The 14251-nt window shown below is 40.7% G+C and overlaps 1 protein-coding gene across 1 annotated transcript in view; it reads left to right on the top strand.

Annotated features, from left to right (window-relative positions):
• xpo6 (exportin 6) overlaps positions 1–10697 on the top strand; it is a 70887-nt gene extending 60190 nt beyond the window's left edge. The window contains exons 18-24 of the mRNA XM_038980080.1: positions 1807–1962; positions 4516–4630; positions 4904–5075; positions 5250–5411; positions 6517–6615; positions 9226–9456; positions 10008–10697. Of these exons, the coding sequence (XP_038836008.1) occupies positions 1807–1962; positions 4516–4630; positions 4904–5075; positions 5250–5411; positions 6517–6615; positions 9226–9456; positions 10008–10109 (1037 nt within the window). The 3' untranslated portion in view covers positions 10110–10697. The remainder of the gene's footprint in view (positions 1–1806; positions 1963–4515; positions 4631–4903; positions 5076–5249; positions 5412–6516; positions 6616–9225; positions 9457–10007) is intronic.
• The last annotated feature ends 3554 nt before the right edge of the window (positions 10698–14251 follow it).

Genomic DNA, 14251 nt, shown 5'->3' with positions numbered 1-14251 from the left:
AATACCTGGATTTCTGTGTAAATTGGACATAAAATTTGATCTGCTCTTCATCTAGGTCACAACAATAGACAAACAATTATATGTTTTCATGTCCTTATTGAACACACCGTGTAAACATTCACAGTGCAGGGTGGGAAATGTATGTGAATCCTTGGATTTAATAACTGGTTGACCCTCCTTTGGCAGCAATAACCTCAACCAAACGTTTTCTGTAGTTACGGATCAGACCTGCACAACGGTCAGGAGGAATTCTGGACCATTCCTCTTTACAAAACTGTTTCAGTTCAGCACTATTCTTGGGATGTCTGGTGCGAAGTGCTCTCTTGAGGTCATGCCACGGCATCTCAATCGGATTGAGGTCAGGACTCTGACTGGGCCACTCCAGAAGGCGTATTTTCTTCTGTTGAAGCCATTCTGTTGTTGATTTACTCCTGTGTTTTGGGCATTGTCCTGTTGTATCACCCAACTTCTGTTGCGCTTCAATTGGCAGACAGATAGCCTAACATTCTCCTTGCAAAATGTCTTGACAAACTTGAATTCATTTTCCCGTTGATGATAGCAAGCTGTCCAGGCCCTGAGGCAGTAAAACAGCCCCAAACCATGATGCTCCCTCCACCATACTTTACAGTTGCGATGAGGTTTTGATGTTGGGGTGTAGTGCCTTTTTTTTCTCCACACATAGTGTTGTGTGTTCCTTCCAAACAACTCAACTGTAGTTTCATCTGTCCACAGAATATTTTTCCAGTAGCGCTGTGGAACATCCAGGTGCACTTTTGCAAACTTCAGACGTTCAGCAATGGGGTTTTTTGGACAGCAGTGGCTTCTTCCGTGGTGTCCTCCCATGAATTGTTTAGTGTTTTATGTATCGTTGACTCCTCAACAGCAATGTTAGCATGTTCCTGAGATTTCTGTAAGTCTTTAGCTGACACTTTAGGATTCTTCTTAACCTCATTGACCATTCTGCGCTGTGCTCTTGCAGTCATCTTTGCAGGACGACCACTCCTAGGGAGAGTAGCAACAGTGCTGAACTTTCTCCATTTCTAGACAATTTGTCTTACCATGGACTGATGAACATCAAGGCTTTTAGAGATACTTTTGTAACCCTTTCCAGCTTTATGCAAGTCATCAATTTTTAATCTTCGGTCTTCTGAGATCTCTTTTGTTTGAGGCAGGGTTCACATCAGTCAATGCTTCTTGTGAGTAGCGAACTCAAATGTATTTTATTTTTATAGGGCAAGGCAGATCTAACCGACATCTCCAGAGAGATGTCATTAGCCTAGGGGTTCACATACTTTTTCCAACCTACACTGTGAGTGTTTAAATGATGTATTCAATATAGACAAGAAAAATACAATAATTTGTGTGTTAGTAGTTTAAGCACACTGTTTGTCTGTTGTGACTTAGATTAAGATTAGATAATTTGATGACCGATTTATGCAGAAATCCAGGTAATTCCAAAGGGTTCACATACTTTTTATTGCCACTGTATGAATATAATTCTATGCATAAATACAAAGTTTGATTACATGTAAGGGTAATTATGAGGGAATAATTATGTAATTATAATACCACTAATCTGTGTAATTCCCCCCCAAAAACGACCAAGTAAAATTCCGACTGAGTAAAGCCCTTTTCTGACTGGAACAATGTACAATAATCAACACAAAGTAATGTAGTCGTCTCACCTCTGAAGTTTAATGCACTGATTGTAAGAAAGGAACACTAGAGACATTATTCTTTTGGCTTCATAGCATAAACCCTAACATATTTCTTACCCCCCCATGCCTCTTTCTCTCTCTTTCTTAGCGAAAGCCGTGTTGCACCAGACATTGCCTGTGCTAAGAGACATAGTGGACAGCATCTCCGGGGAATCCACCAAATCCCGACAGATCTGCTACCAGAGTCTCCAGGAGTCCGTGCAAGTTTCCTTGGGCCTCTTTCCTGTCTTCATCCAGCAGCCAGGTCAGAAGAAAAAACACAATGTTACAAGACAATAGTTTCAGTCATAATAGAGAGCTGACGTGTTGTAATTTTACTATTACCCATTCACTGAATGGTTTATCTCCATTAAATTAAAATCTCAAATCCATCACCACAGTACATTTCAAGTAATTTTACAATGTAACGTTATATGTGTGATATGCCTGAGCAAGGTCAATGTATGTGACAAAAACGTTGCACTTAACAAAATGTTTATTTACAAGTACACACAGTGTGCAACTGTACTTTCAGCCATTCTAACAATTTCACAAGAAATGTTGCTTGTGCCTTTTTCCCATTTTCAATGACATTCACCTTTTTATGAATGATATTTCTTTTTTTTTCTTTTTTTCTTCTTTTTTTTTTTTTTATTTTATCCCCTTTTCTCCCCAATTTTCGTGGTATCCAATCGCTAGTAATTACTATCTTGTCTCATCGCTACAACTCCCGTACGGGCTCGGGAGAGACGAAGGTTGAAAGCCATGCGTCCTCCGAGGCACAACCCAACCAAGCCGCACTGCTTCTTTAACACAGCGCGCCTCCAACCCGGAAGCCAGCCGCACCAATGTGTCGGAGGAAACACAGTGCACCTGGCCCCCTTGGTTAGCGCGCACTGCGCCCAGCCCGCCACAGGAGTCGCTGGAGCGCGATGAGACAAGGAAATCCCTACCGGCCAAACCCTCCCTAACCCGGACGACGCTAGCCCAATTGTGCGTCGCCCCACGGACCTCCCGGTCGCGGCCGGCTGCGACAGAGCCTGGGGGCGAACCCAGAGACTCTGGTGGCGCAGTTAGCACTGCGATGCAGTGCCCTAGACCACTGCGCCACCCGGGAGGCTATGAATGATATTTCAAGTTTACTACAAGCTCTACGCATACGCAAGATTCGGAGTGTTGCCATGTTGTTTTTCGTCTACTAAAGTGTCGGCTCCTTGTAATACGCTCTGGACATAATTATCAGGTAGTAAAAAAGTGAGACGTCGTATCATTCCTTCTGCTGCCATGGGGGCAGTGTTGTCGCTTGTTTCCGTCATTGATAACCAAATATATAATCTCAACAGCTGTTTAAACAGTAAACCAAACAACAAGAATCGACCCAAAAGGTTGGATATTTCGAAATGGTAGAACCTGCTGTAGCCAACTAGCTAGCCATGTGCTTTTTTACTCTGTGACCAAAACATGACGTTCTATGTTTAGCTGATATGGGAATGAGTATGCAAGCAGCATATCAACGTCGGATAATGTTTTAGGTTACACCGGTAAGTAAAATAATATTTGGCAGGACATATTTTTTCCATTATGAATCATTATGATTATTTCACATGGAGATGTGGGAAGCTAAAAAAGCTAGCGAGCTGTGTTTTTATCCAGGCTAAAGTCAGCTAGCCAGGCTGCCCGCTAACGTAAACTCACCCCATTCCGTACAAATGTGCGTAACCGCGACATTCAAACGAGGCTACAAAGAAAACTAATGGGACTGTAGCGACTGTGTTGACTTCAAAATCGGGGGTGTGAACTAGGTTTCTATTCAAGCGTTGATCGACATGGTAATGGCCCTATAGCATTGGAGAAAAGTTGAAAAAATGGATCCTCCGTTACATCGTGACGTGTCATGTCGTAACGTACAGCACGCATAAAGCAACTATTTCTGTCTTACAATCTCTTTCCACCAGGTGTAGCACTTCTCTCATCGTTTAAAAACACGGATACTTAGTCATTTTTTCCGTCGTCATTGCATGCGATCATCATTCTCAAAGCCGCTGTTTACTTCTAAGATCACTTTAGCACCGCCCTAAAAACATGATTCAAATTCGACACAAACCTTCAAAAACACATTATATAAACTCTTTATAGTGTTTTATTTACATTTTAGAGGCGATAAGGTGATAAGTTGGACAGATCGAGTGAAAAAAGCAATTTTCCCACACGACATCTGTCCTCACTAACGCATTAGTTTCGCTTCCCCACCCGCCATTTTTAAAAAGACCCGAATGAGCTCATTGCCTTCTTGAATTATGCAGAAACGGGCAGCGTGAAGGTCTCGGCATGAATTATGTTGGAAAGGGGAGGATTTGTGCTTTACAATGGTATTAAAATTACAGTTGATCTGGAAGTATTACGTTTTTGGGGTGCTAAAATAAGGTCAATTATACGGACCAAGGCGATGTACGAGTTTACGTTAGCTACTACTAGTAAGGGAAGTTAACTCTTTCTTGCTTTCACAACATTAAAAGACCAAAAAATAACTATCGCCCCCTTGTGAATGGGAGTGAGGCGGCAAGGATGTCATGTTACCAAAAGGTGTCCACTACTCGAAAAATCCCATTCCACCCACATGCACGCACGTACAGTAGATCTATGGAGTGAAGCTTGTAGTCACCTTAAAAAGGACCATTTGCAGATTTCATTTTCTTTATCACTTCAAATTTAATTTTCATTCAAAACATTCTGGTCGTTGATTTGATATAATGCCAAAGCTGAGTTATTCTTTCTGACATTCTCTGTCTTTCCCGTTGTCACTCCCTCTCTCCTTAAGATGTGACGGATGAGATGCTGAGCTTCTTCCTCACACTGTTTCAAGGTCTGCGTGTTCAGATGGGCGTGCCCTTCACCGGACAAATTATACACACCTTCCTCAGCATGTTCACCAGGTAGGTCACACACACACACACACATGCTTAGACACAAATATTGTGACCATTTTAAAGCTACAATCTGGGATTCTGAAAACAACAAAACAGCAGCCCCGCCACATGTATTGATATACAGTTGAGGGATGAGGCTAGAGAAATGTAACCCCTCTCAAATGAATAGACAGCGCTGTAGACGCAAGGACTGGCCGTCCTCAACATCCCCATGATGGTTTTACACGTTTAGAAGCTATAAATTGTTTGTTTACGTTCTTGTATGTCCGTCCGTCCCAGGGAGCAGCTGGCAGCCAGTATCTTGCAGGAGGGCAGCGCAGGCTGCCGAGTGGTGGAAAAGTTCCTAAAGATTCTCCAGGTGGTAGTTCAGGAGCCCGGCCAGGCCTTCAAACCCTTCCTACCCAGCATAATCGCTCTCTGCATGGAGCAGGTCTATCCTATTGTGGCTGAGGTGAGAGTGCGCACTCTCATTCACACTGATATAAAAAAAAATATGGATACATGCACTGTGTGTGTGTGGCATGTCCATCGATGGGTTTGGGCACTGGGTCAGCAAAAAATATCTGAATTTTTGATCAACAATGGATAATAAAGGTCTATTGTGATTTCTTTGTCTGTCCCACAGCGTTCCTCTCCAGACGTCAAAGCAGAGATGTTTGAGCTGCTATACCAGGTGCTTCACCATAACTGGAGGTACTTCTTCAAGACCTCTGTCCTAGCCAGTGTGCAGAGGGGATCGGCCGAGGATGCCATGGAGAATGAGGCCCAGTTTAGTGCTGCCATGCAGGTGTGTGTGTGTGTGTGTGTGTGTGTGGGGGGGGAGATGCTCACACCATGTTTAGCTAGCTCGTCTGTGCTTGTTGATGTTAGATAGTACTACTGCAATTGTCAGACATGACACGAATTACCACCATAGCTGGGTCTTTCATTCATTTTTGCACTACACAATAAACTTTTATGAGAACAGTCAGCCCTCGAATGCTAGCTACCTAACATTAGCTAGCAAATCAGAGTTGAATTTTAGCTGGCCAGGTCATAGAGAACGTTAGCAAGCTAAATATATGGGTATTAGTCTGGCTGGCACTGGCATGAGTATGTGGTAACGTTAGTTACAGCATGGTGAGGGTGAATTCAATTCTTCATTAGCGAAGCCAGCTGCACGTCACATATTGGCTACCTAACAACATGACATTATTTATAATTTTTTGAGGCAGTGGAAACGCAATTCAAGCTAGCCCACCAAGGCCAGCCCAACCCGGATTGACTTCAAAGTGCTAATAGAAACAGAGCTTTAGTGAATTTGTCAATGCATTTCCAAAAATGTCTAAACGAAACTGCAACGCCAAGTTAATAATAGCCTTTTTTTTATATTTACCTCATGTACATGATATAATTGGTTTATAGCCTTCTAATCATTAAGCAATGTGCAGAAAATTCCACCTCCTAGCCTTTCCATTGTAGAGCTATCCCAAGTCATGGTTTGCCTGCTGAATTTGATGATAAACTTTTTGCCTATTTTCAAATGTAAGTTGTACTCACAATCCAGCATGTTGCTGCCATTTGTACAATGTTCTGTTGAAAAAACTGTATAAAATTTTTTTTTATATATAACAATACCATATTGCTTATACAGGATTGTGGTCAATTCAAATTGAATTCAATTAATTCAGGAATTAAGCTCGAATTCAATGACTTCTCAATAACCTGAAAAGTAGAAGCTATTTCAAATGTTTTCCCACTTTCTGAATGAACTGCCCTGAATTCGAATTGACCCCAACCAACCCTGGATTATAACTATCCAGTTATTTCAGTATCTAGGGTGAATAGGTTATGGGTTGTTTTTGGACAGGACTGTAGAATTCCCTGACATGGCCTTAAATCTGTTTCTCCAGGCTTTTGGGCAGTCTTTCCTGCAGCCAGACATCCACATCTTCAAGCAGAACCTCTCTTACTTGGAGTCCCTCAACAGCAAGCACAAGCTCTACCACAGAGTGAGTTCAGCTCTTATATGCCATACCATTAGCTCCTAAAGTGCAATTTATTGTTGCTCCAAAATTACCCTTTGTCTCTGTTTTGTGACACTTTATTTGAATGGTCCAACTTAATAACCTCACCTCATATTGTTGTCATCATGAAAATATGATTACTATTCTATTTCTATCTAATTCTAAACTGTATATACAAAAGTATGTGGACACTCCTTCAAATGAGTGGATTTGGCTTTTTCAGCCACACCCATTGCTATCAGGTGTATAAAATCGAGCACACATCCATGCGATCTCAATAGACAAACATTGGCAGTAGAATGGCCTTACTGAAGAGCTCAGTGACTTGCAACGTCGCACTGTCATTGAATACCACCTTTCCAACAAGTCAGTTCATCAAATTTCTGCCCTGCTAGAGCTGCCCCGGTCAACTGTTAGTGCTGTTATTGTGAAGTGGAAACGTCTAGGAGCGACAACGGCTCAGCCGCAAAGTGGTAGGCCACGCCTAAGATCACCATGCGCAAAGCCAAGCGTCGGCTGGAGTGGTGTAAAGCTCACCACCATTGTACTCTGGAGCAGTGGAAATTTGTTCTCTGGAGTGATGAATCCCGCTCTACCTTCTGACAGTCCGACGGACAAATCTGGGTTTGGTGGATGCCAGGAGAACGCTACCTGCCCCAATGCATAGTGCCAACTGTAAAGTTTGGTGCAGTAGGAATAATGGTCTGAGGCTGTTTTTCATGGTTTGGGCTAAGCCCCTTAGGGAAATCGTAGCGCTACAGCATACAATGACACACAGACGATTCTGTGCTTCCAACTTTGTGGCAACAGCTTGGGGAAGGCCCTTTCCTGTTTCAGCGTCACAATGACAATCCACTAAGTGGGGTCCATACAGAAGTTTGTCAAGATCAGTGTGGAAGAACTTCACTGGCCTGCACAGAGCCCTGACCTCATACCCATTAATAAACTTTGGGATGAATTGGGACCAACTGCGAGCCAGGCCTTAATTGCCCAACATCAGTGCCCGACCTCACTAATGCTCTTGTGGCTGAATGGAAGCAAGTCCCCGCAGCAATGTTCCACCATCTAGTTCAAAGCCTTCCCAGAAGAGTGGAGGCTGTTATAGCAGCAAATAGGGGACCAACTCCATGTTAATGCCAATGATTTTAGAATGAGATGTTCGGCGAGCAGGTGTCCACATACTTTTGGTCATGTAGTGTATTTTTATGATTGCCATAATATAAATATAACTTTGACATTACATGTCATGATGGTTTATGCTATTATTATCACACTAATTATGTCAGTCAATATAGTGCATGATAGCAGCACTAAGTACTGAGAGAACGATGAAGTTTATATTTGTCCATTACTTCACTTTTGCATCTCAAAAAGGTCAGTTAAGGGGGTGCTTATATTTGTTCTGTTTTACACATGTACAAGTGTGTAACCTTTACAAGTGGATGGTGATAAATGGAAATGTGTTTTTTTTGCATATCCCACTCCCCTGAGACGCCCTCGGAGAGCGGGGCCAGGGATTGGGGCGGCAGGGTAGCCTAGTGGTTAGAGCGTTGGACTAGTAACTGAAAGGTTGCAAGCTCAAATCCCCGAGCTGACAAGGTACAAATCTGTCCTTCTGCCCCTGAACAGGCAGTTAACCCACTGTTCCTAGGCCGTCATTGAAAATAAGAATTTGTTCTTAACTGACTTGCCTAGTTAAATAAAGGTCAAATAAATAAAATAAAAAATTAAATCTGCCATTATTGACGACGATCCCCAACCCAATTAGGATTGACATATTTTTTTACCTAGTCAGCTCAGGGATTTGAACTAGTAACCTTTCGGTACCTGGCCCAACGCTCTAACTGCTAGGCTACCTGCCGCCCCAAAATTACGTCAGCTAATCTTCCTGTGGTCCAACACAGAACTAAAAAGACCTTACAATTACATTTTACATTGAAGACATAACCAACGTTTAGAAAATGGTCAGACAGTTACAGTACCTGACAGATTAATATAAGCACTCTCTGGGATTAGTATCTGTCCAGTTTATATGGTCGATTTGCCTGACTACCCAAGCTCCTTGCTCCGGCCAAATGCTGCGTGGTCCACGGACATTAGTTTCTTCTCTACAATTGGTCTGGATCCATTCTAGACCGTCTGATTGCTTGCAGAAGCCGATGGGTTGGGCCAGAACACGTGGGTAAAGTGGCGTTTTTAAAATTCATCATTGGCTTTGATACTCTGATTGGTTAGATGATCCCATCGCTGATGACTTTGTTTTGTACTACACCCCTCGTTTTGATGTCACAACAAACGACTTCAATGATGGCAGTCTCAGACTGAAGTATAACGATAGAGCAGCGGAATAATTTAGTTTGCGTCATCAGGCAAATGGCATTAGAGGTTATTTTATTATTTTCTTGAAGGTGAATTAACTTTTTGCCTGAAGTGTGAGTTGGTAAAGAGTTACATTCAGTAATCGCCATTGTGGACAATAACGATGCGTGGAATTTAAATCATTACTTTGGGGACAATGAAGATGCATGGAATTAAATTGAATGATTCTAACTTGGTGTTTGGCCACACTGTTCTTTCTGTCTGTGTCTATTCCAGAAGCTGTTCCGGACCTCCATGCTGTTTCATTTCATCAACGTGCTCCTACAGGTGCTCCTCCACAAAAGTCACGACCTGCTCCAAGAGGAGATTGCCCTGGCAGTGTACAACATGGCCTCCGTGGACTTTGATGCCTTCTACTCTGCCTTCATGCCTGAGTTCCTCAATGGCTGCCAGGGTGTGGACGCCAACCAGCGGGCGGTGCTCGGCCGCAATTTTAAACTGGAGCGGGTGAGACTTAATGGGAATTGGTTTATAGAGTGGGTTATGGCCGCGGCGGTGGGAGTCTAGGGTAGGGTATACTGTGTTTTCATAGTAAAAGATGTGATGGTGGTGGGGTATTAGCCAAATATGATATGGTTATGTGCTCTTGGAATTATCAGAGACTCTGGACTGAGAAATATGAGTGAAACTGGTAGCATCGTTGTATCTCAGATTTTCCTGTTTGAACTGGATGCTTACAGTATGACAGGATACAATTGTTTAATTACCATAAAATCTGTTATGCATGTGACTTTGCATATGTGCAACAAAATGTCTAAATCTCCCATGGCCCGTATTTGGGAATGGAGGAGGGCCAGGGGGCACAGTATGTGGGCTTATAAACAAACTCCCATATGCAACATACAATTTACATTGGCTCTTTTCCAATATATACACTAGCACACACTGGTGGGATAGTTCCAATGGGTGTTCTTGTACATTGAATGTTTAAATTTCACATTTTTGTTTTCTTTGTAACCAGTGCCTCTCTCTTTCGTTCTCTCTCTCTCTCGTTCTAGGACTTGCCCTCCTTCACTCAGAGTGTGCACAGACTGGTAAACGACCTGCGTTATTACAGATTGTGTAACAGCAGCCTTCCCACTGGCACTGTCAAGCTATAGCACATCGCCCATAGGCACGCTCCAAACAGCTCAGATTTTCAACATTGGGGTCTGTCCAAACCAGTGCTGCCCGCTCCCCTCCTATCTACCCCCTCTACTTCTGAGCCACCACCTCTATTGAGCCTCCCAGGGGGATAGGAACTCCACATGGCCTGTCTTTTGGGTTGAAGATTCTCTGAGAAAAGTATGGACTGGCGGTTGTGCTCTAGGAGCTTCATTTCTGCTGTAGCGGGTTTTATTATTTTATTTTTTTTAGCAACGCCCTCCTTCACTTGTCTGTTGCCATTGATGATGACGAGGCCAAATTGATGGGCGGCAAGATGGGCAGATCTGGTCTTGTCTAGACCCAATTTAAACCCAGACTGAAGCGGTCTGAGCCAGGTCTTCTGTCCCAGGCCTCTGCGACAAGGCCAGGCTGGGACTCAGCACTTTCCAACTCGATTTTGAGTTTTTAAAACAAACGTGTACGCTTTTATTGATCTTGCCTTCAGTTTTTCATCTCCAAAGGAGACAGACTTTCAACTTAATGTCTTTCATATCATTCCATTCTGAAACAGAAGAAACTATGCTTAATTAATAAAGTTTATTAAAAAAAAAACGTTTCGTTTTTGTTCATTTGTTTTTGTGCTATGATGTGACACTGAATCTTGCGATGTCATTGTTTTTGCAATTCTTTCAAATGTAAAGTAGACTTTAAAAGCAAGCAATGTACAATGATCACAATTTATTATAAGGTTGGAATAAAAAACCTGCATTCACAAGGGGTTCTCCAGAACTGACTATCAAACTGACAATACCACCCTGGGTTCTGGTTTCCTGGATTCTTCATTAAAAAAAAATGTTTGTCCAGGACTAGGCCTAATCTGTGTGTCTGGGATACTGGTCCTATGTGTGCTCCAATAATTCAGGATTAGTTCATCTGACTAAGCAACAACAAAGGAGTTGGCTAAGAGCACATAGACGGGCTAAAACTCAAAAATATATTTTATTAGGCTATGGATATTTTCACTGTTCAACCTAGCGCAGTTAAGGTCGAAATGGTTCATTTCAATGTTTTTAAAAATATGCCCTGTGGGGTTAGACCTATACATTCAATATTTATTTATTGTCTGATGTTCACAGGTATTTGCTTAACGTACAAGAAAATGCACTGCGATAGGGTGAGAGACATGACATAGGCCAAACATAACATCAAACACAGAAATTCATGAAAAACAAAAATGACAGCTTAAGGACTCATACACTAAGGATCCACTATAACATGAAATTCGGATTTCCACTCTAGCGTCACCCTCATGTGGGTGCTAGCAAACTATCAAGCACTCTCTGTACCGCTAGGTATCAACAGCCAATCCAGTAGGGTCTGGAAGCTATAATGAGCATTGATTGGTCGATAGTGCTGTGATTTCGCAAAATATGAATAATACGTAAATAAATAATAATACTACGTGTATATATACATGTGTGTGTGCGTTCGTGTATATATGTATGTGTGTATATATGTACAAATACGTGTACATATACGTGTATATTTATATTTTGTGTGTGTATAAATATATATACATATACGTGTGTATATGTATATATGTGTGTGTATATATATATATATATATGTGTGTGTGTATATATATGTGTGCACATGTATTTTTATGTGTGTGTATAAATATATATAGATAAACGTGTATATATACATATGTATATATATATGTATGTATATATGTGTGCGTTCGTATATATATTTGTGTGTGTATATATGTATGTATGTATATATGTGTGTGCATTCGTGTATGTGTGTGTATATATATGTATGTATATATGTGTGTGCATTCGTGTATGTATATCTATATGTGTGTGTGTGTGTGTATATATGTGTGTATGTATATATATATATATATATATATGTGTGTTTATATATATATATTATATGTGTATGTATTTGTGTATATGTATTTACGTATGTATGTGTGTGTGTGTGTGTCTGTGTGTGTGTGTATATGTGTGAAAATATATGTATATATGTGCATGCGTGTGTATATGTATGTATATATGTGTGCGTTCGTATATATATTTGTGTGTGTGTATATATGTGTGTATGTATGTATATATGTGTGTGCATTCGTGTATGTGTGTGTATGTATATATGTGTGTGCATTCGTGTATATATATCTATATGTGTGTGTGTGTATATATGTGTGTATGTATATATATATATATATATATATATATATCTATATGTGTGTGTGTATATATGTGTGTATGTATATATATATATACGTGTGTTTATATATATTATATGTGTATGTATTTGTGTATATGTATTTACGTATGTATGTATGTGTGAAAATATATGTATATATGTGCATGCGTGTGTATATGTGTGTGTGTGTGTGTATATATGTGTGTATATGTATGTATATATGTTTGCATTCATGTATATATGTATGTGTGTGTATATATTTACAAATACGTGTACGTGTAAATATTTATATTTTGTGTGTATAAATATATATACATATACGTGTATATATATGTACATTTTTATGTGTGTATATATACATATGTATATATGTGTGTGCGTTCGTATATATATTTGTGTGTGTGTATATATATATATGTGTGTGTGTGTGTATATGTATGTATATGTATGTATATATATATGTTTGCATTCATGTATATATGTATGTGTGTGTATATATATGTATATATTACAAATACGTGTACGTGCACCCACCAAAAAAATAAATAAAATAAAATACGTGTACGTGTATATATTTATATTTTGTGTGTATAAATATATATACATATACGTGTATATATATGTACATTTTTATGTGTGTATATATACATATGTATATATGTGTGTGCGTTCGTATATATATATTTGTGTGTGTATATACACTGCTCAAAAAAATAAAGGGAACACTTAAACAACACAATGTAACTCCAAGTCAATCACACTTCTGTGAAATCAAACTGTCCACTTAGGAAGCAACACTGATTGACAATAAATTTCACATGCTGTTGTGCAAATGGAATAGACAAAAGGTGGAAATTATAGGCAATTAGTAAGACACCCCCAAAAAAGGAATGGTTCTGCAGGTGGTGACCACACACCACTTCTCAGTTCCTATGCTTCCTGGCTGATGTTTTGGTCACTTTTGAATGCTGGCGGTGCTTTCACTCTAGCGGTAGCATGAGACAGAGTCTACAACCCACACAAGTGGCTCCGGTAGTGCAGCTCATCCAGGATGGCACATCAATGCGAGCTGTGGCAAGAAGGTTTGCTGTGTCTGTCAGCGTAGTGTCCAGAGCATGGAGGCGCTACCAGGAGACAGGCCAGTACATCAGGAGACGTGGAGGAGGCCGTAGGAGGGCAACAACCCAGCAGCAGGACCGCTACCTCCGCCTTTGTTCAAGGAGGAGCACTGCCAGAGCCCTGCAAAATGACCTCCAGCAGGCCACAAATGTGCATGTGTCAGCATATGGTCTCACAAGGGGTCTGAGGATCTCATCTCGGTACATCGGTATTTTCACTTAGGGGTGTACTCACTTTTGTTGCCAGCGGTTTAGACATTAATGGCTGTGTGTTGAGTTATTTTGAGGGGACAGCAAATGTACACTGTTATACAAGCTGTACACTCACTACTTTACATTGTAGCAAAGTGTCATTTCTTCAGTGTTGTCACATGAAAAGATATACTCAAATATTTACAAAAATGTGAGGGGTGTACTCACTTTTGTGATATACTGTATATGTGGGATTGGAAATGATGCAGACAATTACATTGGAAGCTGCAATCTATCAGCAATATTAAATCTGATCTACCCCCTAACAAAAAAAAGGTATTGATATTTACTGTGGATAAATTGTTTCCTGTAGGTGTGTCTGTGTGTGTGTTTCTCTCATATGACATGCCTTGCTTGTTCATGGTCACCAGAGATGAAGAAAGTTCATTTTGGTTAGGATTCATTGCAATGGAAATGCTTAGCCTTAGCTCTACAAACACTGTACTTGGAGAAGGGAATATGGATTGTTCTGGGTTATTCTTTTCAATCCAGTGTGACCATGACCCTAGACTCTGTCTTTTTACTTGCTCCAATTTCTGCTTCTCTTTCAGGTAAATGACCCACTCTTTGTTTGT

Source organism: Salvelinus namaycush, chromosome 3, assembly GCF_016432855.1.
Source record: "Salvelinus namaycush isolate Seneca chromosome 3, SaNama_1.0, whole genome shotgun sequence".
Classification (NCBI taxonomy): Eukaryota; Metazoa; Chordata; class Actinopteri; order Salmoniformes; family Salmonidae; genus Salvelinus; species Salvelinus namaycush.
The sequence above is the reverse complement of the archived record's forward strand: the minus strand, read 5'-3'. Positions and strand labels throughout refer to the sequence as shown.